Raw genomic sequence first — 24,441 nt, 5'->3', positions numbered from 1 at the left:
CTGGTAGAGTTGACATAAGCAACACTCAGACGGGTGAGCAGTGTTTTCTCTTTAGAAGAAAAAAAAAGTGCCCTCCCTCGTTTTTTTTTTCCTCCCAACTCTTCAATGACATCAACATTGGGCATTCAGATTTCAAAAACAGAGGAGAAAGAAAAACGACAGCAAAAACAGTGACATCAGCAGCCTTGTCAATGTTGCCGTAAAAATTAACAACCCTTGCTTTTAGTAATTCATTCCTACCCTTTGAAAAGCTCTTCATCTCTCATTTTCAATGCTCTGGATCAAAGCGTCCTGCTCACGGTGCATGGGAAATGTGCTCTTCATGGCCCTGTGCTAGTGAACAAGTTCCCCTTCTCTGTACGATTGTTTTACCAGGGTTGGCAGGATAACAAACTCCAGCTCTCCCAGTGTGGCATCCTGTCTCAGACCCACAGATTTAGAATAGACAAGCTTATTATACAGTGCGTTTTGATGGGATCCTCTTCCTGCTTATTGGCTGCAGAACCTTTGAATCAGGATACTACTCCTTAGTGCATCTTTAATGTTTTCCATGAAGCTTTCTCCCCCCATGTACTGTAATTGGCTTTAATTTTAAGGGGAAGTGAAAGGAATAATCTAGTTGTCATAGTGTTTTTGATAATGAACATTGCTGACTATCCTTTTGATATTTTAATCCATTGCACTTTTTGTCCTTCTTTTTCCAAATCTGGTCTGCATTTTCTTGCATCTCTCTTTGCCTTCCTCTCAATTTCACAATGACTTGGCTTGTCCTCTTTGCTCTCCCCTCACATGACGTCTCTCTCATCCTCCCTGCTCCTCTCAATCTCTGCCAATGACTCTGTGTTGCAATTTTTATCCTCTTTCTCCTACTGTTATATCCCTTTCCCACATTTTTTTGTGTATCCTTGTTTCCCCCTCTCCCATGTCTACCACCAGGTGATGCCTTCCCCTGGACAGTAAGCCTGAGTCAGTTCAGCGTGTACACATTACTGGGACAGCAGCGAAGCCTGAGCCTGTTGGAGCCTATGGGCTGCACCTCCACACTGGCCGTCACATCCCATAAGCTGCAGAGCTGTTCTGAAGGAAGACACTCCTTTGTAGTCTGCCTTCATGTTGATCTGCAGCCCGTCCACGTCAAGTGCTCCAACCCTCAGGTCAGTTATACAGTCCTGCATCTTACAAAGTAGTCATCAGATTTACATGTATATTTATACAAATCATCCCCTTGTAAACTTTCCTGAAATATGAACACACAAACACTGGCAGGATGATCCTGCTTGTGCATGTTTCTCTTATATAGATTGACTCCAATAAACAAACTGCCTCATCTTCTTACCTAGAATAATTTTCATGAGAGTGGAAGCATAAACAAGAGAGTGTTGCCTTGTTTGCTTTGGTCAAATATGTTGAGGTCTAAGTGAAGGACAGTGGGGGAGCACAAGACTCATCATCATTGTTTTACAGCGTGTTACTATGTTTTAGTGAGAGCATGATTAATATGGACAGATTGGAAACGGAACATTTTGTTCTCCCAGTTAGGTCTCTGTGTTGTTTTTCACTGTACTGTTACAGTGCTATAATCACATCTACATGTACCATTACACATGTTTTGTTTTTTCGCAATTGAATTAGCTGTATTGAATTTGGTTCCTCTGTAAACACTTAATTGGGGCGACCTTTTGAGTGGTCACACTGCTAAATGTCTCTGACCACAGTGATGAGCCATGGTGATATTGAGGCGAATTGGTACCAGAAACAAATGAAAGGCCTTAATCTGTTCGTGGTGAAAACTTTCCCAGAGATGAGGAGAGCTGGTCGTTTATTGAGGGAAAGTTTCTTTTCTTTCTTCTTCTTCTCTGCTCTCCCTTTTCAAATGGAGAGCCTGTGTCTGGCAAAGCTGGGAAGGCTTATTGCGATTATATGATGAGTCATTATTAGTTTTCGGGTCCAATGAAAACTTCTCTTCTCTTCTCTTTCATCGCAATCCCTCTGCTCTCTCTTCCCATCTGTTCACCTCCTCTCTCCTTCTCTCACTCTTCTGTGTAAATTTCTGACTCGAGGGGGGTTATAAGCTCATTCTGTACCATTTCAAGTCATGTAGCAGCTCTTTAAGAAGTGCTGCCAGAGCAACCCCACCCTCTCTAGAACAAAAGAGACCTCACACTACTTACTCCTCTTTCTAATTAGTATTTCCATTTGTGGGAATGTATATGGGGATGTCAGAGTCCTGCACAGTTGCTACACAATAAGCCCCACCAACACAGTTAGATGAGAACATTGTGACGGGTGTGCCGGAGGAATTGGAGGAGTTTGGGTGGCAGAGTAACATCTGGCATTTGCTAATCAATTATTATCACACTCATTTTGAGACATTAATACATTTAAAGTCAACAAATAAAACCAAAGAGTTTGGCCTCTTAACTTCTCCTGGCATTGGAGCTACATTTTTGTGACATTAAATCAGATTTTCCATAATATGCAGAGGATTACTTCATGGCACAAACAAAGATATTTTTAGAAACTGGGGGTGCAAAAGTCGAGCCTTGGATCTTATTCTTTTTTTAAACTATATTTAACATTTTTACATGTAGCCACAAGTGTCATGATTTTGTTTAAGAGCATGAGAAGCGTTGCCATTTGTGTACTCCATGAAAGTGACCATACACATGAATAGACACGTTTCTGAATAGATTTTCTGAAAATATTAGGGGTGCAATGGCTGCTAAGATACAATAGGAAGTGAGGTTAGTGTTTTTGAAAGGGTGTGAAAAAACTTGAAAGTGAAATAAGGGATAAGCAGTAGTGTAAGACAGAGAGAAAACAGGACCAGGCCATACCAAGACACAGTTGCATGCTCACACACACATAATGTATGCATAGAAATAAAGGGGCTAACACAGGATAATCTGCTTTGATGTATTTTTCCGACACATGTTCCTCCTATTTTTGCGTCAGTGTGCGTTTGTAGTGCAGCGCTTGCTGTGCGTAGTATGTGTTGTCTTCAATCTGAGTTTTAGTGTCTGTGTGAATGATTCATGTTGGTGTCAGAAGGATGTGGTTAGTAGCTACACTTTTACCTTATCAGGACCACCTTGAATCAGCACACACCACCACCACCACCGTTTGCTTTGACCTCTGACACATAACTGTGAACACATGCAGACACACACACACGCACTCTCATATATCCATACACATGTTCACTCTCGGCTACTACACATACACAACAATATGTCACTTTTGTGAAGTTTCTATATAAACTGTGCAAAGATAAAGGAACACGAACACTCACCATCTGCATGCTCTCCCGTCTTTCATCTGTGTGTTTTTATGAATGACTGTGGAAGCCTCTGTTCAGTCTCCAGTTTGTACTACTGCAGCCGAGCAGACCTCCTGATCTGCAGATGACAGGTCTTTGGAGAACCCAGCCCTGCAAATGTTCTGCTCACTTCCCCAGCTCATGAAATGTGGCATATGTATTGTGAGCTCATGTAAGCATGCAAGTGTGTGTGTGCATGTGTGTGTATGTTTGTGGGGTCCAACCTGCCCACTGGCCCAACAGCAGTAGCTGAGCTGAACCAACTTACCCGACTTTCCACTTTCATGAACAGACTGTAGATATAGGATGGAGCAAATGGCAGGGAGGATAAGAGAGCAACAACAGAGATTAAGGACAGAAGGGACTAAACCCTAGACTCTGCTAAAACAGAGGTCATGTAATGACGCTTCATCTCACCCCTTCCCTTCTCTCCTTTATTCTGCATTCTTTACTTCCTCCACATCTGCTGCTGAGTGCAGTAGGCCTTGTTGTGCTTGGTTGGGCTTCCAGGCCCCAGACTCTCAAAGAAGAGTGTGTAAAGCCGTACCTCTCCTGACGGCAGAGCAGTTCGGTTGGGTATGGCAGACAGCTGTTGGCCCTGTCCCTGGACGGCTGCTGGATCGGCGTTAGCAGCTCTTCCTGGACATGTTTGAAATGGCCCAGCTGTAATGTATTGTGCTGCTTTTCATTTGATTTATGCTTATTTATGGAAGGCCTCCCTGTAATGTGTGCGCTAACAGGCATGCATGTGTGTGAGTGAGCAGTAGTGAGTAAAAATATGTTTGGAGTAGAGAAAGCTATTTTGTGTGTGCTCATGTGTCTGTGCACCTTTACTTTTGAGGGACCCTCAGTGGTGGGGAGGTGGGAGTGGGGGGGGGGCTCAGTTGGCTGCAGAAGCGAAGCATTTGAAATCCAGAAATTAGCTCACTGTGAAAGAGCGTCGCTTTTCTCCCTTGCTCTCCCTCTCTCTCCTCTAAAGAACACTGAGTGAATGCATGAATAACTGAAAGCATCACATCACATTCCCCTGCCTTCTCCTCATGTTTTCCACTCTTGTTTTTGGCTTTGTTGTTGTTTAAAGCTAAGGCCTCTTTTCATGTGAACACATGATAAATAGTTGAGAACACTTGACGCCGGGCCTTCAGTTTTTCCTAACCGTGGTGAGTTTTTCAGGGGAAATTGATGACACAACTCAACTTTCCTCTGTGGGTGTTTCTTTGGGAGTTTTGTTGTTATGGATAACAAATTTGTACAGTGAGGCACGTGTATGAGCATGCTGTGCCTTGCAAATAATCACCCATCGAGTAGAAGCATGAAGACATAGGTTTTACATCACTTTTGTGAAATGAGGCCTCATTGAATGACAAGTATAAAGTCTAAAATAGTGTTAAGTTGGAGAGTGAAAGAAATGGGACTGGATAGTGGTCCATTTCTGGCTAATATTTCCTCCTTCTCTCTTTCCTTCACTCTCAACTTTAACTAGGTTTAGTGTCACATAACTACAAAGCTGCCAAGCCAAATCATGGTAATGGCCGCAGAAGTAAAAACTACATGAGAACTCCCCAGTGCAGCTGTTTGAGTCAGACCTTGGCAAAAATACATTTGAATCTGGTTTCAAATATTAAGACTACTTGTGGTGTGTTAGGTCTATCTTATAAGGCACTCACTTGGCACAGTAGACTTCATGTATAGAGAGTGTATTCAGCTGTTGCCGTGGTCAGTTTTTGCACACAAATCAGCATCTGTGTGTGTCATGGGTAGGAGCTTTCTGTATAAACATGTTTTCATATAAGACAGAAATAAATTGACTGACATGAGAATCCTGCATCATAGTTTTTCCTTACATTAGACTGCATTACATCATATTTTATCCCAATCAGTGTGAAATACTATATCTAGCGTTCCAACTTAAAGTTCTCTGTTTTCCTTTTCTTCTCCGCTCCTGTCACTCACCAGGTTCAGCTATTGTACGAGCTCCTCCTCAACTGGAGCTCTACGTGGGCTCGTCTCCAGAGGCACGGCATCCTGCGTCAGACCTCTAGCATTCCAGAACCCCCTGCTGGTGCTGCCCCATCATCCCCAGTGCGCAGTAGTGCTGGCACTGCCCTACCAGACACCAGCACCTGCAGCCCATCTGCAGATTTTGGCTCCCCCACTGAGGTTTGTTTTTCTCACCCAGCTACACATCAGTCTAATCTCATGGATCAGCACATCTTGTTGTATTTTGTGACATCAATCATTTATTTGTCACCTGGGATTACACAAGGTACAATTCCAGTAAAATGTGATCCCATCAGCTCCTTTTCCTCGTGCACTGTAATAGTCCTTTGCATCTTTGTACATTGTTGGCTGCTGCTTTATTATTGTCCATGTTTCCAGATAGTTCTGGTAATCCATGGTTTCTGGTTGTGAAATGATTTAACTGTCCACACATCCTGACCTTGACAGCTGTATAGTCATTCCTTCTGCACTCAGGCAGTGACTCTGCTCTGCGACCAGTTCTGCGTGGTATATAGCTGTGATCCACAGCAGGAACAGGAAAGCACCTCACATTCCCACCATAACACCAGTCCTTATTCACTGTAAAGCACACGTCTCCTCTGCTTCTTTCACCAGAGTCCTCTGCTCTGTCAGACTGACATATAGAAAAAGAGCCTCCTGATTGAATGGCGCTGTCCAGCATTTAGCAAAGTGTCAGTAGATCAAAGGCTATTACAGTTCTTGATATTCTGGTGGAAACAGATGCAGTACGGAGGTTGTTCAGTTTATTTCCCGACGCCTGCACAATGGCTACCAGGATGCTACTTTGGCTGGTCCCCTTTTTCTCGATGTTTACATTTGAAAACCTCATTCTGGCCAGCTAGCTAGCTAGAAGTTGGTGGAAGGAGAGTTTAAAGACTGGTGTGTTGATTTCCACATCCCAATGAGTGAGTCTGGGCGGCATGCCATCACCATTCAAAGCCAACCACAAAAATCACCATCAACACTTGCAAAATAGGCATAAGAGTCTAAGATTTAGCACAAATTTAGCAGAGCTAAAAGAGAGGCGACTGGAAGCATCCGTGCCTGATGTCATAAGTCACTTATAATCAGAAAAAAAAACTTGCTATGGTACATCATGTAACAGGACTTAATTTACTACATTTGAAGTTAAATGGTTCAGTATTTCGTCCATTCATTCATGTGCATACTTACTACTTATATGCTGCTTTTCTAGCATCCCTCCTTTAATGTGGTGCTACTTGATTAATAAGAGGCCTAATGACTACACCCTGCCAACACCCAACTATAAGTTTTTCTTTGAAATCAAAGTTGCTATGACTCATGCAATAACACATGCTATTTAAGCCTTTGTTGTGTACATAATTCTGCCGCTGATGTCTGATTTTAGGTGAAAATATTGTATTTTTTATTGTTATGAGTAGTTGAGTCAGTGCTAACACATGATATTTGTCTGAAAAAATCTGTTTTGTTTGGGAAGGATTTTCATGGCTGGAAAAATCTCATCAGTGCTTATGTTTCTTACATATTTTTTTTCTTACCCAGAACAGATACTCCAGATAGGCTGTGAGCTCTGTTTGATTCGTGTAAGCTAGGGCTTGATTGAGTATAAACCTGCCTCTTAATTTAGGGAAAACAATAACCTGTATTTACATTTTTCGCTCAGATAAAATATCAAACCCAGAGAATGAAGTATGAAGTGTAGCAGTGCGTGCAGGCATGTGCGAAGCCAATGGAAAACTTACAGTCGGGGTTTTTTAGGGGGGAAACAACAAATGTTGAGTGTTATTTTTCCTTTCGTCCCTAGGTGATGCTTGTCCTTGGCTTCGATTATGTGGCAGGAGTTTTTTTCTTCTTCTAGTACAGTAGCAGCAACAGTGACTAGCTAAGGGTCCATGGCCTTGGGGCCTTAGCCACTAGAGCCTTGTGTAATATGATGTCATAATTTTTATGCATCCTATGTTCATAGGATGCATAAAAATTATGGTGTTGATGAGTGTTTGTGTTGTTAAGCACTGGCAACTAGCCCAGGATTTAATGCTCTTTGACCACCAAAGCCCTGTCAGCAATGTGGGGCCCTTCGGGATCACCGCACAACCATCATACCGCCCTGAGAGGCAATAAAGTGTGTCTGTTTAAGAACATACACGTGAAAAAAAAGTGTTTCATATGTCGATGTGCATCTGTGTCTGCGTTTGTTTCCGTGTGATCAACATGTGTGTATTCTTGCGTCATTTGTGGACCCACAGAAGTGGCAGCGGTGGAGTATGGCAGTGGAGGCCCTATGGTATAGTGCGTCTATAACAAGGCCACAGAGGCCCCTGACAGCCCACTTGTCACTGTTTACCTAAGTACAAACACTGGTAGAAGTGTTTAGTCCTCTGGGAGGCTGGGTGATTGAGCAAGAATGTAGGAGCTGTTTTGATAAGTCTCAGCAGTAGTGGCAGCAGTCTCAACCCTGCTCCCCACCCTCCTGCTCGGTCCTCTAGTACTCCAACTACATCCACACCACACATCCCAAAAGCCCCGGCCCTACAGCCCCTTCCCAACCATTCATCTGACCACTGCTACTGAGTTGTTACAATATTTCGTGACATTTTCATAAACATTTTACTTATATTTATGAATTGGTCTGAACTGGAAAAGCTTCCTTCATGACTCTAATGGACCTGATCGTATGCACCAAATTTTGAACCTGACGATAACCTGGAAAAAGTTACTCTCTAACCTGACAAAATCCTGACTACCAGCAGCTGCAACCCAAAAGAACAAATATTTCTCAAATTAAATTAAAAATACAAATGATTAAAGTCCCCCTTTAGACATGTTTTAATACTTGCATATACCAATAATAGTATCATGTTTAACATGTGCACAGTTGTCGCTCCCTTCAGTAAGGGAATGTGAAACACCTCTCTAACACATTTTTAAGTGGAGGGGGACGAAAAGAATTTATGTCAGAATGTGATGGAATTGTCAGGTCCTGTCACATGTCAAGTTTTGATTATAATTATTTTGTATTTTTTTATTTTTATTTCTGTAATTATTTATCTTCCTGTTCAGTCTTTCTTCCCTCCATCCTTTCATCCGTGTCTTATTCTATCTCTCTTGTTTACCCCTTATTCCCCTCTTTTACTTCATGTCTATCTGCAGCTTTATCCCACCTCTCTCCCCCTACCTTATTTAATCTTTTCATTTTATCTATTACTAAACACATCCTTTGTACCTCCCCAACTTTTCTTCATCCTTCCACCTGTCCCTGAACCATTCTCTTTTTCCACTCTTATCTCATAATCTGCCTTTCCCTCCATCTTTCTTTGACACTTTCCAGCCTGCTGTTGTCTTCCAATGTTTGGGTCTCTCTGATGAGCAAAGACAAACTCTGCAAAGAAAATAAACCCGGATCCTCAGCCCGTTTATAGCGCAGAGGCCCAGGAATTAAACTGTATACTTTACAACTTGGCTTGTGGAGGTGTGGGAAAATAGCTCCCTCTTAGAATGTGTGTTGCATGGGTCTGTGTGTGTGTTTGGGGCCCCAGTCTGGCAGTTCAGGAACGTGGCAGAGCCCACTTCTACCAACACACCACCACCACCACATCTGTTCCTCAAGGCCTCACCTTGGTAAGAGGAGCGAAGGGAATTTTCTGTCACTCATAAAAACATGAACTTTGGCCTTTTGGAAATTATTAGTGATCCCAACTTTTGTTTTACAGTTATAACCATGCACTCGTGTTTTTCTTTAAAACGTCTTTAAAGCGTAAAAACACTATTATGTCACTGTCCTTGAATTCAGTGTGATCATTCATCTAAAAATTACAATCATAGGATGTTGTGTTTTAAGATGTTCAATTGAAAGTAGCATATTTTTCAATTTTTTCCCCCTAATTTGGGTTTTTCAGGTTGTCTCAAATTCCAGGTATGCGTCAAAATGTCTTGAAGGTCTTAGTTTTGTTTTTCTACAAAATGCAGGTCCTCTGTATTTTGACACGACAACAGTTGGGGATTTATTGGTTTTCTCTCATTTGAAGCTATTCACAATTGGCAAGATCCCCCAATTGAAAGTCCAAAAAATTGTTTTAAAGCTGTTTGTGTGATTCCAGAAAATGCAGAGATGTCAATCTGTTAATAATTTCTCTTTCTTACTGACCCTGGTAAAATCAGCTTATAAGAGACTGAGAGTTTTTAAGTGACAGCAGCGGTTCTGGCTGGGAAGCAGAAACAGTCGGCTGTCCGATGCTCCAGTGTAACCACGCTACAGTACACAGTGGTCTGAGCTTCCCACAGCGCCAGCGGCTGGCTCCTGTTTCCACACATGACATTACAGAGTCTAATCCTACCGACTGGCCAGAACTGTAAACTAAACAATCCTAACCACACACACACACACACACACACACACACACACACACACACACACACACACACACACACACACACAGTCCCGTGTTTTGACTCCAGCTCAGCAATAATTAGTCCCCAAATGGCAGTTGACACTAGAATATCTCTCATTGAGAATGACTGAACACCATTACTACTGGGCTCATATTACTCACTGCCAGTCACTGCTATTACACACACATAGGCACACACACACACCCACACACAAACACACACTCACACCTTGACTGTTTGGTTCCATGGAAACACATAATGACACTGCTAGACACTTGATTGGACTTAATGCTAGTTCTGGGAGAATTCAGTGCTGTTTTTGTGGTAGTTTTGGTCATATGTTTCAGTATTTAAGTTCATAATTTTGAGGATAATGAAGCTTTATATACTGTACTGTACGTAGTCTATATATTTGATCCAGTATAGGACTGCCTGCAGAGCTTTCAATGTCCTCCAGCCTAGCCAAGTCCATGCTTGTGTTTCTAGTGTATTGCTTTGTTTATTTTTCATCTGATAGATTTAAAATCTTATCCAAAAAAAGCCCAAACAGATACTTTTCACTTTTCTTACTTCTGAGAGCTAATGCTTCCTGTGGAACACATGCTTCTCATCAGTTTCTAGTGGTCTCCATTCACTGTAATGTTGCATCTATCTTTGAATTAGTATAATCCTTAATGTATTTATATTCTTGTCATCCGTTGTTATTGAGCTCTGCTGTCAGCAATTCTCAAACTGCGCAATTAAATAAAATTTGCAAATTAGCATGGGGCCCTCATCCCTCCCCCCAACTGCGGAACAGGGACATAGTTTCCTCATCTGGACTCTCTTTAAGACACTGTAATCAGCCCAGCAGCTGTGGGGTATCTAATTGAGATGGTTGATAACCTCCTCACCAACCACAGCCAGGCTCGATAACCATGACACAATCTGTCATTACCACGCCGCGATGGGAGAAGCTGTGGAAAAAGTGAAACCCTGCAATGCCAGAGCTGCAAATTGCCATATTGTTTGTTTGCAGGCTTTTCACTTTCCGAGTCAGCCACGCAGATACATGTTTGGAAAACAGATTTACCAGGAAGAGCGCGAGAGACAAAAAAAAAAAATGTCCCCAGTGCTGTCATCCATAGTGCCTTGCCAAACCTCCAGTAATGAGATGAGAGCTCACAGAAGGCGGCCTCCTCCGCCGCATCCTGCTTGCCTCTCCACCTCACCCCCCCAACCTCCACCCCCGCCTCCGGTCTTCACTTCCCATTCTCTCCCAGGCTGCAAGACGTGTGTGTCCTGGCGCACTTGAGTGAAAGCAGGCCACGTGGGTGCTGGTGGCTTAGTTTGGGGTTAACACCAGTGACAGCTCCGCACAATGGTCCTTTTCCCCTCACATCGCTCAGTTCAGAGTGGAGTTCTGCTCACCAGACACTGATGTCATCTACACACCAAAAGGGTCGAAGCCTGGTGGTTGCTTTGTTATGGCTACATGCACAGCGACAACACTTGCAAACATACGCATTCCCTGAACACATGGTTGGACACACATACAAGCAAATAGACAAACTAACAGTTACAACACAAACATCCGTGCTTTAATTTGAATTTTATATATGTACCATAGACTGTAAGAAAAGAATGGACTTAGCCACCATGATTTCACCCATTGGTCTGTTTTGAAGCCTCGAGTTTGGCATTTTAACTGTCACCATCTTGGTTTCTGCTAACCCTAACACTTGCTGCCAGCTTGATTAGCACAATGCATTTACATTCTCTATAGGACTTTTTTAAGGTGAACAAAATGTGACAATTACTTTTCATCAACTGAAAACACAAATAGAAAAAGTTACGTTTATACTCTATAAATCTGGGGTCACTTAAAGTGGCCATACCAGGCTGTTAACGTTTATTTCGGCTGTAAAGTTGGGCATTTTAACATGGAGGTCTATGGGGATTAACTTGCTCTTGGATTCAACTTCAAATGGCTATTGGAGGAACTGCAGTTTTTGGCACTTCTGCGTTGGCTTCATTTTTCAGCCCTGCAACGTGCTGCTTGATTCGTTGCATATGTTCTTTCATGTTCTTCCTGTTTTTTTGGTCTGTTTGACTATTGCAACTCTTGACTGACTATCCAAACTTAATAACTCAAATTTAACTCGTTAATGGCTTTGACATTGACAACAAAAGTACATTTCTCTTTTCTCTTTCTCTTTTCTGTTCTTCAGTTAGAAAATTGGATGAACAGATTACTTTCAAATGTTTTATCAATGTTTGAATTCTGTCACAGTCTTCAAGCTCATGTGGTAGTTCCAAGTATTGACTGAAATCATGGCTTATACCTTCTTAAAAGCCCTGATTGAACAGATCCTGTTTTGACTCCCTAGGGGGACTCTGTGCCTGCTGGAGACGATGGTCCGTTTGCTGACACAGTGACTCTGGAACAGAAAACTAGCAGCATTGGTGGCACCAGCGGGAAAGTCAGCCTTTGGATGCAGTGGATGTTACCCAAGGTCACAGTAAAACTATTTGCTCCTGACCCAACAGCCAAAAAGACAGGTACCCTGACCTCTTTTTGAAAAATACAGTGAATTTCAGTACATTTCTAAATCTCTATTGCTGATACACAATAGTGTTTTTTTTTGTTGTTGTTGTTGATGTGTGGTATGTCTCCGTATAAAGTTCATGGTAGCTGCAACAGAAGTGTAGAATAATTGAATGTCAACTGGGTAGACAGCATGAGCAATGACAGAATATACAATACATCATTATCTGTTACTAAATTGAGATCTGATTAATCTGTGTTTAAAGACAATAGAGAAAACTCTCATATGTAAAACGGGACTATTTTTTATTGCAAGTGTGTCAGTGTGCAGTGTGAAAGAGTGCAGGAAGCTATTCAGAGTTCTTACAATCCTGCTGTATCAACACTTAAAGTGATCAGCCCCCACCTCTTTTCTCATTCAAATGTTGAGCACTCGGAAGGGAAAAGCAGCTGGAGAGAAGGAGGAATGGAGGGAGAAGACAAATAAATAAATGGATGATGAATCCCAAGCGAACCGCCTCTTGTCCCCTTTAGATTTACTGGGGCGATGAAAGGCTAGATTTACCTTTAATTGGTGTCTGTAATATTTAGCATCTGCCAAGCAGATCGCCCAGCTTAAGGTCTTTAATAGTGGAAACGGAATGTTTTGGAGGACCTCACAGAGATGGTTTGACTTAGAGACATCCTAAATAGGCATTACTTTGGATTTGGGCTTAATTTTTGCCATCTGAGTTGCGAGATGAACTTACCACTGGATTTTCTGTGTGAAACACATTAAGCATGTTATTGAAAACAAGAATTGTGTGTATGCAATATATTAGATTGCTAATATCACAGTTAACATTCTCAGAGATAAGTAAGCCACAGATATGACTGCAGACAATCTGCAATGATGTAATATGTTTTTCAACTGCAAAGGAAATAAGATTCTTGTCTCTCCAGAGAAATGGAAAAACAGCCATTCCAGGCGTATTGGTTCTCGGGTATAATGTTATGCTATTATGTGTTGGAAGATTAGAGGTAGAAATTTCAGCATGAGTCTCAAGAGGCTCTGCTAAAAGCACAAATCAGTGGTACACTTTCCTCCTTTTAAGATGAACCATTTAAGACCAAGGGACTAAGGGTTTCCAGTGCTCTTACAGGGTGGGTTTAGAAAACTCATACATCAATATCAACACCATGTTTGGTGACGATGAGTTTCTGAGTATCTAACAACTTGGGAGAGTTCTTTCCACACAGTATCCACAATAAAGCTGACATGCCTTGTGTTTCATTTTTAATAAGTCATTAGGAACCTCTGTGTTTCTCAGAATCACCACAAGGCATCAGTACAACAACAACCATAGTTTCAAATGCATGAAGTCCATTTTCCCAAGCTGTGATTGTGGGACTTTTTCTGTGGAAACAATGAGAGAGAACCAACAGTTAAGCTCACAGGCTCGGTTCAATACAAAGTTAATCAGTCCTTCTATGAAGCTTACTCACTTTGCCTGAAGTGGGTGGGTTTGTTTGCACACAAGGTGCACTGAGGCACGCACATACATTTTCATGAAGACACACACAGAAAAGTCTACGTGAACATTCAGTATTGTGTAAACACACACACACAGAAACTCCTCATTATGACAGGCTGAGCAATATCTTAATCACGCTTTGCCTTCTTGCTCACGATTTTCAGTATGATTTCCTTAGGCAGCCAGGCAGTGATGTGTGTGTCTGTGGGTGTGTGTGTTCACATAGGCTCTAGCCTTAATCAGCCTAACACTGGTCCAGCTTTACAAATACACTGTGTGTCCGCCGTGCAGGAACTGACCACAGCAGTTGGATCAGCACCAAAGGCGAGACCTGGACAGGGTTAGCTACAGTGTAGGTCTTTGCCCACAGAAATGAAATTCACACACACAGATGAAACTTCCTATACTGAAGTCTGGGTTCAGCTCTTTTGCCTTTCTGCCAGGTACAATGATGACCATACAGCATGCTAAAACAAAAACAGAGGGAGAAACTCCTGACATTCACAGTGTTGCAAACTAATGATCGATACACAGTAACATAGCCTAATGAATGTGATTGACTTTATGTGAATATAAAATAACTATTTTCTTTTTTTGTGTGTTTCTGCCAGAGATCTGTGTCATCAGTGAACTAGAAGACCTGAGTGCCTCAGTAGATGTCCAGGATGTTTACACAAAGATCAAATGTAAAGTTGGCAGCTTCAACATTGACCACCACAGATGCAGGTAGAGCCCATCTCTTACATTTGAACACATATACAGTATGCATCCAGGTTTTTTCGGGAAGTCTTTGAGTCAACAAGCAGGAATAGCTTTGTGCCTTGTCTAATTGATGTGAAGCTGGCGGAGGCAGCGATAAAAGTGGGACCCTCCAACCCTCCCTAACGGCGTTCTCTCTATCCCCCAGATCACACTGCTGCACCCACACATTTGTGCTCTCACAGTCAGAGTCTAAACACACACTTGCTTGCACACACAATTCACCACCAATACCACTAACACTTTGTCTGTTGTTCCCACTTCTGCTCATATGGGTGATTTTTCGGATTATCACCTCAGCGTCATCGTCTTTCCAGACAGCTGTTACAGTGGTTAACACAGACTAACAGGCGAATGGACAGACAGATGGACTGAGAGACTAGACTGACGCATTGAGCGGGCTCTGGGCCGGCCCATCTCTGACTCACAGAGCAGGGGAGAGTTCACTCCGTACTGTATGTCAGTCATTTTCTCTGAGCCTGCGGTGTCTGAATCGATTCACAGAAACATTAACACGTTGTTGGGGAGGAAAACCACTGGGCGATGTTCCACTGCATCCTTATGGTAATCTCTCCCCATGTCAAGTTCCAGTCAAAATGGGGTAATTTAGCTCGGGGCTCTGAAATTATGAAAGCACATACTGCAGCATGGTGAAACTGAAGCTGTAACTGAAGATTTCTATATATTTTTTTCCATGCCCTACACATTCTTCCCATCAATTAAAGGGTGGCTTCGCTTCAATATCTAAATCCTTATTTTTTCCTGTATTTTTTCCTCCTTGTCTTGATCACATACCTCTGTGATGCAGTCAGAAGCTCTGAGTGTGCACTGTGTACGTGCCTGAGGTCTTGTTATGTTGGGAAGAGACCACTTAGCAGGAGGCAATTCCCTCTGTCTCTGTCTGAGGAGATAATGAAACAGCGATCTATAACACTCCAGCATGTTGCATCCAGCAAAGCACAGTGTGTTTGTGTGTGTTTTCAGGTCTGTGTGCCTACGTGCCTGAATAGATATGTTCCTCAAAGTGCCTTCTTCTCTGATTGAGCCAGGCAGTGAAAGGGAGATAGGCCTTTCTGGGCCCTGTGCCCATATTGAACCCCATCATTAGCAATCAGTGCTCTCACCACTGATATGATAATAGATATGGATTCTGATTTGCCAGATTTGAAAATCACCTCAGCCGTGTCCTCAGCATGTGAGTACAGGTCAGAATGGGAGCGAGGTGATTGTCTTGCCTTTGAATCTGACCGTCTAGCAAGCAACTTGCAGACCTCCCTGTTTGGCTGCAGTTAGTTGATTTATATTCTGTCAGGCCACATGTGTTGCATACAGTATGGAGTATCAACCTAAGCCAGGACAGTGTCAGTGGTTAGACAGTTTTAGAGCGTAAAGGTGTCGTGGGTCATTATATCATACTGCTCTGCTCTCCACAGGTGTGTGTCCAATTGCTTCTGAGACGGAGCCAACCTTAATCTCTTTAGTAGACCTCTATGCCTTCCTAAGTAGATAATGGGTCAATTTTCTCATTTCTAGGTTATTTCAGTTTAATGTGCTTTTAACAACATGGTCTCAACACACTTTTAACCGACCAAAGTTCTGGCATGCAGAAGCACTCCATCTTCCAAGCCAGGTTATAGTCATGGCTGTTTAGGACACAGTGGAGGACCTCTGGGCTCCTGGCCCACTCTAATCTGTATCATCCACATATACAAGAGAGCCCACAGGGGTTGGAGTCCATATTAATCATTCTGAACAGATAATTGTTAGCTATTTCATCACCCAGCCCAGGTTATTTGTGTGCAGTAGGTCAGATTAAATCAAGCTTGACAGAGAAAATGTCTCATCTGGCCTTAGCTATCTCACCGCTGGAAAATGAATGGAAAGTTAGATAGGGCACGCAAATATGCGAGGTGAATATATAATTGAATCCCTGATTGTATCAAAATAAGAGGAGGCAAAAAAAGTGTGAAAGAGGGAAGGAATATGACAGAGAGAGTCTCCAAGGAATCTGAAATAGGTGGGCGTTGAACCCTGTAGGTGTCAGGCTCACTAATCCTGGAGCAGAAGTAAATTAAAGGGAAACATAGAAGCAAGGAGTTGATGGGGTGATTGGGTATGAAACGCTGTAGGGGGGCATCTCCTGGTCAGAGGGAAGTTTAGAAATTAGGGAGCTTCTTCTTCTCTTATTTTAGCTAGATCTCCCATAGCAACGGTGCTCCTTGAACTGTTCTGAAACGCAGAGACGCCCCTCGAGAGGAGACGACCGGTGACAGTTCACCCTTATTCACTCCAAGGAGCAGCTCACACAAATTGGAGCTGATGTCTTCCAGCTGTTCCGCAAATGGCTTGGAGCGAAGGCTGACTGGATGGGAGCGGAGAGCGAGAAAAGAGAGGGATGATGGGAGAAATGAAGAGCTGTGGGGGGTCCATATGTATTAGTCACTCTTACAGCTGAGAGGGGAGATTACAAAGAGATATTCACACAGGCGCACACACAGGAAGAACTGACATACACACACACACACACACACACACAAGATAACTATGCATGAAACGCACGCACACACGTACACACTCACCAGTAGATCTACTCTTCTCTCAATGAGCTCCCAGTATTCTGGTGGGGGCATGCTGAGGATGGCGTAAAAGATATGATGCAGATGGTGTTGAACCATTTCCATTGTGTGAAACATTTTGCCATACATGTGTTGTGCATGATTTGGCATCCGAGAGTAACTGCAATAAGGCTGTGCATGCTTCTGTGTTTTTTAAATACTGTAGATTTAGTGTTTATGTTGTGCTTCGAATTGAGAGTGATGATTGTTGTGTCTGTCTTCATGTTAACTTCTTTTGATGTCTGCTTTACAGGTGCTCTCTGCTTCTTATCGATGGCCACTACAAAAATGCTTAAATAATTTCGGCATCACATTATTCATGTTTATATAAGTATATTATATAAGTATTAATATTTCCAAGAACTGTATGAAATTCGAGGAATTGTAATTTCCATACATAATTTACATGCATTGAAGCCTCTGCTGCTACAAGTTGGATAAAAATGTTACTATCAGCCTGTGTTGCAGTTATCTAAATGTAGTTTTGTAAGTACTGTTGCCATTAAAGAGATATTATCAGTCCCTGCCACAACAGCATGAGTAATCCCAGATGCCCAAGTTAAGCTTGGCCTTGTGTGTCTCTCCAGGCCAGGGCAGGGCTTACACTCTGGCCACTATGAAGGACTCATTCTGCAGTGCAAGGAGACAGCTGTGGTGAGGCTTCTGCCTGTCCCAAACCAGACATAGCAGCCTTAGGCCTTTATATAATGTGCCTCTGCCATCCTGCTGCTCCTAATCAAGGTCACACATCTCTGCTCATGCTGGACAGACAGGAAAATAAAGGAAGTCATAAGGAAAAAGATTGTTTTTGGCTATAATGCAGAGTGTCCACAAATCTAATAATTTGATACACCTTAAAATTTTCACGAAAACAGAATAAATAAATGAATTCCATTTCCAGAATTTCATTCCCCTGTCTCTCCAGTGGCTCTGATTGGCTAAATAATCAAGTCAATGAAATTTGGTGACAACTGTTCTTCTGTGTGTTTGTGTGTGTGGGAGATGAGTTTGGATATGGGCCTCCATACTCTTGTTGATCAAAACTTTTTCTGGTAATGGTCTTATACTGGTACCTAAAACATGAAAATGTGTTGTATAGAGCAGAAATTACGTTAGTTAAGAAGTAAAGGTAGACTTGATGTAATGATAAGATTTGTAATTTATCAGCATTTATCTTGTGTACAGGTCAGGGATTTTAAATGTCCGTAAATTACACTTTTCCATTCAACAACTGCTCATCACAGTAGTAAACATTTTTTTTCCGTGTTCCTATTACTGGATAGTATAAGACCATTCCACAATATGTCAGCTGGTTTAAGCTGGTGCAACTTCCTTTGGTTTTAATCAGTTTACTTTATTTGATTTTTTCAAAATTATCTTAAGGTTTCATGCTTTCCTGTCTTTTCTTCCCTGTTTTATTTTTTCCTACCCTTCTCTATCTGTATATATGCAATCACCTTCTTTGCCCCCTCCCTGTGACTTCTTGCCTTATCTGTCCCCTTCGGCATCTCCTTTCTCTCTCTCCTCCTTCCCTCTCCTCACCTCCAGTACGGAGGAGGGTGTGCGGAGCTCGGGCAGCTGTGGAGGAGTGGTCCTTTCTTGCACTGACAAGCTGAACAGACGCACTGTGTTGGTTCGACCCGTCAGCAAGCAAGAATCTTTCAGCCACTTTTCTGGCTTTTTCCCTCCTGTAAGAATCCAGCTCTTCTCCTTTTTAGTTGACTCTGCTTAACCACCATTAACAGTGGCTTTAAAGGGTTGTGTTGGCTCCTCAGAGAGGTTTCAGGTGGCAGTGCTTTAATTTGGATTTAAACAGTCATTAAGTTGCTTTGAAATTTTCCACTAGTTCTAAACTGTTGTCATGGTAAAAATCACAAATTAATAAAATCAATCACATAATACAGCAAATGGAAAAAACCCTATAATTAGTTATATAAAACACTTTCACTCTGAGGAATGTACTCATTTTCAGTTAATCGATAATTTTAACACCTGTTAAGTCCACTGTTACTGGATGTTTTTGCAGACTTACCCTGATGTCTTAAACAGATCTTCGTTTCTTTTAATCATGCAACAGTTGGAGATTATTTTCTTTTAGTTAATGGCTATTTAAGTGATTTTCACCCTGTGTTTGCTTTGCAAATAACACACAAGATTGGAAAGCTGGCTTTTCTGATAAATCAGAAATAATTCAGCCTCAGAATTCAGCTGCAGTCATTAATTGGTTTTAAAATAATTTGTGTATATCATAAAGTTGGCTGATCCAGTCTAAATTACTGCACAGAATATAAATACATTTGCTCTAGCTAGAAGCCTTTATAGTTTGTAGCTTCAGCTTGGCTTTTTTAGAGTTGTTTATTAGAGCACAGAGGTCTGTTTTTTTGGCTGATGTTAAGTCTTTTCCACTAAATAATGAATTGTTGAAGGTGAAAGCTCTGATTTCAGTTTCTTGATCAAGATTCTAGATTCGTCATTTAACAGGAGAAATTTTACACAAAAATGTATTTGAATCGTAAAATCTAGAAATATGTCATGCTTAGCCAGACTTAACCCTCAGCCAAGAAATCAGACCAACATAGCACTGAACAGTTAAAGTTTCTGTCTGCTGTTGCTCTGTGTAATGATGCCTATCATCAGTGTGATTTGTCCTGTCTGACCACTGGCCAGACGGCAGCCAAGGTCCTGGAGGGCTCTCACCAGCAGCACGGCTTCCTGTCGATCACATACACCCAAGCTGTCACCAAAAATGTCCGTCATAAGCTCACCACCCGTCCTGAGCGGCCAACGCGCAGCAGTGCTACCACCGCCAGCCAGCGGTTGACCGCTGATCCTCTGGCAGACAGCTCTCCTCAGTACCTGAGAGAAATCCTGCTGACAGCCCAGCCCTTTGATGTGGTGCTATCCTGTCCCTTATTGGCGACTGTGGCAGGGGTTTTCCAGGTAGAAAAAAAGTGTCTGTCAGTTTCTATAACTGTGTAGTATGTCAAGGCTTGACCCATTTGGGAAATCAATAACAAAGTATTTATATATTTTTTATTTTAAGCTTGCATGAAAAAATGTGCATATTGAAAGCAGTTGTAGATCATGTTGCAGTTTTTTTTGCAAAAGCTAGAAATATACAGTAGTCAAAGGAACTGAGAATTCACAATGAATTAATAAAAGAAATGCATTGTACAACTGGTACAATACATTGTACCAGTTAACAGCCTTAAAGTTAAACTAAAATTCGTACAATTTTACTTTAAACTCATACACATTTCAAGCTACTTGATCGTCTACTCCACGATAAGGATTTATTTACTTCTTTGTCATTTGAATTAGCCATTAAAACAACAAAACCTTTTTTTTGGATCTCATTAATTTATTATTTACATGTTTAATTTAATGTCTTTTAGGCTACAGTACCAAGACGGTACAGAGAGCGTGGGAAGTCAGCAGGTCAACCGATGAGAAGCCACACTCTGACCTCTCGAAATTTGCCTCTCATGTACATCAACACCAGTGTGATCAGGGTCTTCTGCCCTGGGGCACAGGACAAACATACAGCATCAGGTTGGAGAACTGCTCGACGCTTTTGAATGCACATTTATGTTTTCGCATGGAAAACAACAATGGGGACAGTATAAGTCACAGGCTGTGTTTAAGATTCTTCAGGTCTGCGGTGACTTCATGAAAGTCTCTGTCATGGCTGAGCAGACATAGCAGAGCTGCCACATTAGACGTTTGCTAAGAGAAATAGTTGAGGTTCTGAAGAACCAACCACAGTTATATACACTCCTACACAATATAGAATCTTTGTCAGAATGTCATGGCTTGTTTTGTCTGTTGGTAGTAATGACTAATAGTGGTAAGGCTCTGTAAGACACTGTTTTTATGTGTTTGAACTGTCTTTATGTCCCACAGTTTTTGCGTGTGTGTGTGTATTCACGTTTGTTTAATCATTCATAAAACTGTGCACGGAGGATAAATATATTGTCTCTTTACAGTGTACACACATGTATAAAATATGTAACTCTGTCTGTATTCAGTGTATGTGATTGTGTGTCTGTGCGTGTCCCACTAGATCCCCAAGTGAAAAAAGAAGACACCCTGGTTTTAAAGCTGGGTTCCCTCAGCATGGCTCCTCAGGCTGATAACCCACTGACACGCACTGTGCTGCGAAAAGACATCTACCAGTAAGACAAACTCTCTTCTCACTACAACGTCTCTGCTGAATTGATCTTATTGTGCCATTTATACATTAAAGTATAAAATTCAAATAGGATATAAACATATCAGTGACACAGTTTAGCAAATCAGTGTATGTTTAAATGTATGCTGAAAAATAAACTACTTCTCCAATGCCTAATAACATCCCTCTAACAGCATGTTGATTACAAATGGACAGTCTTTGTTTAAACTGTTGCTGTTTTCCCTTCTCTACTGTTTACAAATGCCCTATGTTCATCCACAGTTTTTCCATTTTGAGATAATGTGCAAGATATTTATCACTGAGTCTACCTCACAGTCTCCCTCTTTCTCTTTTACACAATTTAATTTTCAGCTCTTACACCTCTGTTGTTATTACATCTCATCACACTCACACAGCTTTATCACATTCTTCTCTGAAAACAGACACCACTGGTAGTAACAGATCACCACAAAGCTTGTTATTTGACCATAGTTCATTAAAGGTGCCAATCAAATTTGTCTGACCTCAAGTCACACTCCATATAACCTGTTGTGAGGCAAGTGTTTTTGGTGTCTGCGTGTGTGTGTTCAGGCTGCGCATGGGTGCACTTCTGTGTCCGCATGATGTTTGCTGTCTCATGGGAGGTTTTTAAGGAGCAGCGAGTGACAGCGCCACATAGTGGTTAAGCTGCCCCAGCAATGACAGAGAGCAATGAGTGACACCTTGGGGGTCCGCCGGGCCCTCCAGCTGAAACACAAGACTGTTGACACAAGCCCCCCGTGCCATGCGGATCAAAGCAACTAGGCAGGGAAAATCTGGACTTCTGAGGGAAATAGCTCTGCGCAAAACACATTTCCCCGCTAAAGGCAGCTAAAACAATCTGGATTGTGTCATAGCTGCCTCAAAACCGCAGCCCCACAGTGTGTGTGTGTGTGTGTGTGTGTGTGAGTGTGAGTGTGTGTGTGTGAGAGAGAGAGAGAGAGAGAGAGGGAGAGGGAGAGAGAGAGAGAGGGAGAGAGAGAGAGAGAGGGAAAGGGAGAGGGAGAGGGAGAGAGATTGTGTGAATGGGCAGATATGGAGCTGGCAAACACATGTAATGAGGGAGATAAAAGTGGTGCCAAATGCTTTGTGCAGCTGCAAGTGAGATGTGAGCTGACACAAGACGTGGAGTGGAGAGGAAAAAAAAAAGGTGGACAACAAAAGTAGAGGAGAGGCCACTTTAGGCTTCATTGCTGCTTTCAGTTGGTGGAAGTGTCATATGTAGGGAGATTACATGGAGCAGGGAGGCAGAGGGGGTCTAGGCCCTTGGGCATGTCTGACAATCTGTAACCATCAAGGCAAAATGGAGGGGAATACCACACTCTGTCCAACATTGTCTAAATTTCTTCCAGAGTACCCAACCTATCTCTCTCACAGTCTCTCATTTACTTGTTTGATGTATTGGAGCAAAGATGGTATTGATCAGTAACCATAGCTACTGTTTTGCAGGGACTTTTGGGGGGTATTTTTTTTCATCCCACGAGTTCCACACAGTGTACCGTGCTAAAATGTTTGCTCTTTGTTTGGTTCAAGTTAGTACAGCTAATGGGTAGTAACTACTCTGTTTCCATGGAAACTGTGCCTGGATTTATTTTGTTGACATGTTGGCCATGTTGTTATCATGTCAGATGATAAATGATGATCTTGTGGGCATGGAAAATAATCTGGAGTTTTTCTCAGACTTTCGCCCCAAAAACCAGTTAGACCAGCCATGCAATTTTACCCCATATTGGCCAGTAATGTTCTGCCTGTGGTAGTTAGAGGATTGGTGGTTCTGTGGCTGTGGTGCCCACATCTGCTCATAGACATGGATTGACTCGCACGACGCTCCACCCTGGCCTTAACACACACACGCTACCACGTTGCCCTCCACACGCACATAGTCATTCAACATACACAGTCGAGAACACATGCACTCACAAAGGCAATTAACTTCCCTACACTCAGTCATGCATTCACACCCAAATGTGCAGTGAGCACAAGCACACACTGCACCTATGCACACAAAAATACACATATACAATACTTTGTCACAAACACTAGCAGCAGGCATGGCCATGTGTACAAACACACCCACATTCACTCACCCCCTTAACCTCTACACACAGAAGCCAAGAGTCACCACTTCCCTCTCTGCAGTGAAACCCAGGAATTATACCAAACCACTCTCTGTGTTCATTCATCCATTTCTAACCATGCATTATCCTCACCACCTTCCCTGTTCACATCTGCCCTCCAATTTAGGATGATCACACTTCTTTCTGAGTCACATGATTGATAACCCTGAGATCAGGGCCTTGTTGACATACCATTACCAGGCACCGTTATGCACTTTATCTGTGCGGAATCCTACTGCATGTGCTCCCCCAAGTTGTATAGAGAAAGTCAAAGTGAGAGTCTGTAATCATGCAAACCGATGTGTGTTTACAATCTATAACCAACTGAGGCTATAGGAAGAAATATGTCTGTGAGTGCCGGTAGCCATTTGCTGCTTTTCTGTTTAAAGCCCACCACTAATTACATCCGTTGTCATAATTGAATGACTGATCTAAGCAGCCATGCTGTTATTGTCTACTGTACATGAAATGATTGCCTCACAATGTCTAAAACCAGGATTTACTGTAATGCCACCCTGTGAGAGAAGACGAGAGTGAAGGCTAAAATAGCGAGCATGTGTAAACATCCTGACGGAGCATGTCTTGATGCCGTTACACTAACACTGTCTCTGACACACTTCAAAGCTCCCCAGCTTTCCTTTCAGCCTCAACAATTTCAGGGCACAATGTGTATTTGCCATTTAGAGTCGGAAGATTTCCTCAAAGAAGGTAAAATAAACCTGTTTGACTGTAAAACTGTAAGGCCAAGTCGATATCCACCACCAGGTTCATTTGGTAACAATTAACACCATTTCATTTGATCATGTGATGTTAAATTTTGTTTCCCTGAAAGAGTAGCTCCCCAGCGGCTTCTTCACTAAGTAGGAATTATGACACACAGCTACAGGCTTCCCCTCCTTCTCCCTCTCCATCTTCAGCTACAAGGCCGCTGTCAATTTACACAGCTGAAATCATTTTCCTGTCTTGAAAAAGCGGGCTTTTTCCGAG

General features: G+C 42.2%; 1 protein-coding gene across 3 annotated transcripts in view; it reads left to right on the top strand.

Moving 5' to 3' along the window:
- Positions 1–24,441, top strand: part of LOC126391718 (intermembrane lipid transfer protein VPS13B-like) — a 347,897-nt gene that overhangs the window by 177,971 nt on the left and 145,485 nt on the right. For 2 of the 3 annotated variants that reach the window (XM_050046621.1, XM_050046622.1), the window contains exons 24-31: positions 937–1,154; positions 5,276–5,479; positions 12,082–12,253; positions 14,365–14,479; positions 18,676–18,817; positions 19,795–20,067; positions 20,523–20,679; positions 21,191–21,302. In XM_050046621.1, coding sequence (XP_049902578.1) covers positions 937–1,154; positions 5,276–5,479; positions 12,082–12,253; positions 14,365–14,479; positions 18,676–18,817; positions 19,795–20,067; positions 20,523–20,679; positions 21,191–21,302 — 1,393 coding nt within the window. Of the gene's footprint in view, positions 1–936; positions 1,155–5,275; positions 5,480–12,081; positions 12,254–14,364; positions 14,480–17,714; positions 17,782–18,675; positions 18,818–19,794; positions 20,068–20,522; positions 20,680–21,190; positions 21,303–24,441 lie in introns of all 3 variants that reach the window. The other variant, XM_050046623.1, reaches the window with a different exon arrangement.

This window comes from Epinephelus moara, chromosome 6 (assembly GCF_006386435.1).
Source record: "Epinephelus moara isolate mb chromosome 6, YSFRI_EMoa_1.0, whole genome shotgun sequence".
Lineage (NCBI taxonomy): Eukaryota > Metazoa > Chordata > Actinopteri > Perciformes > Serranidae > Epinephelus > Epinephelus moara.
This window is presented reverse-complemented; position numbering and strand designations above follow the sequence as displayed.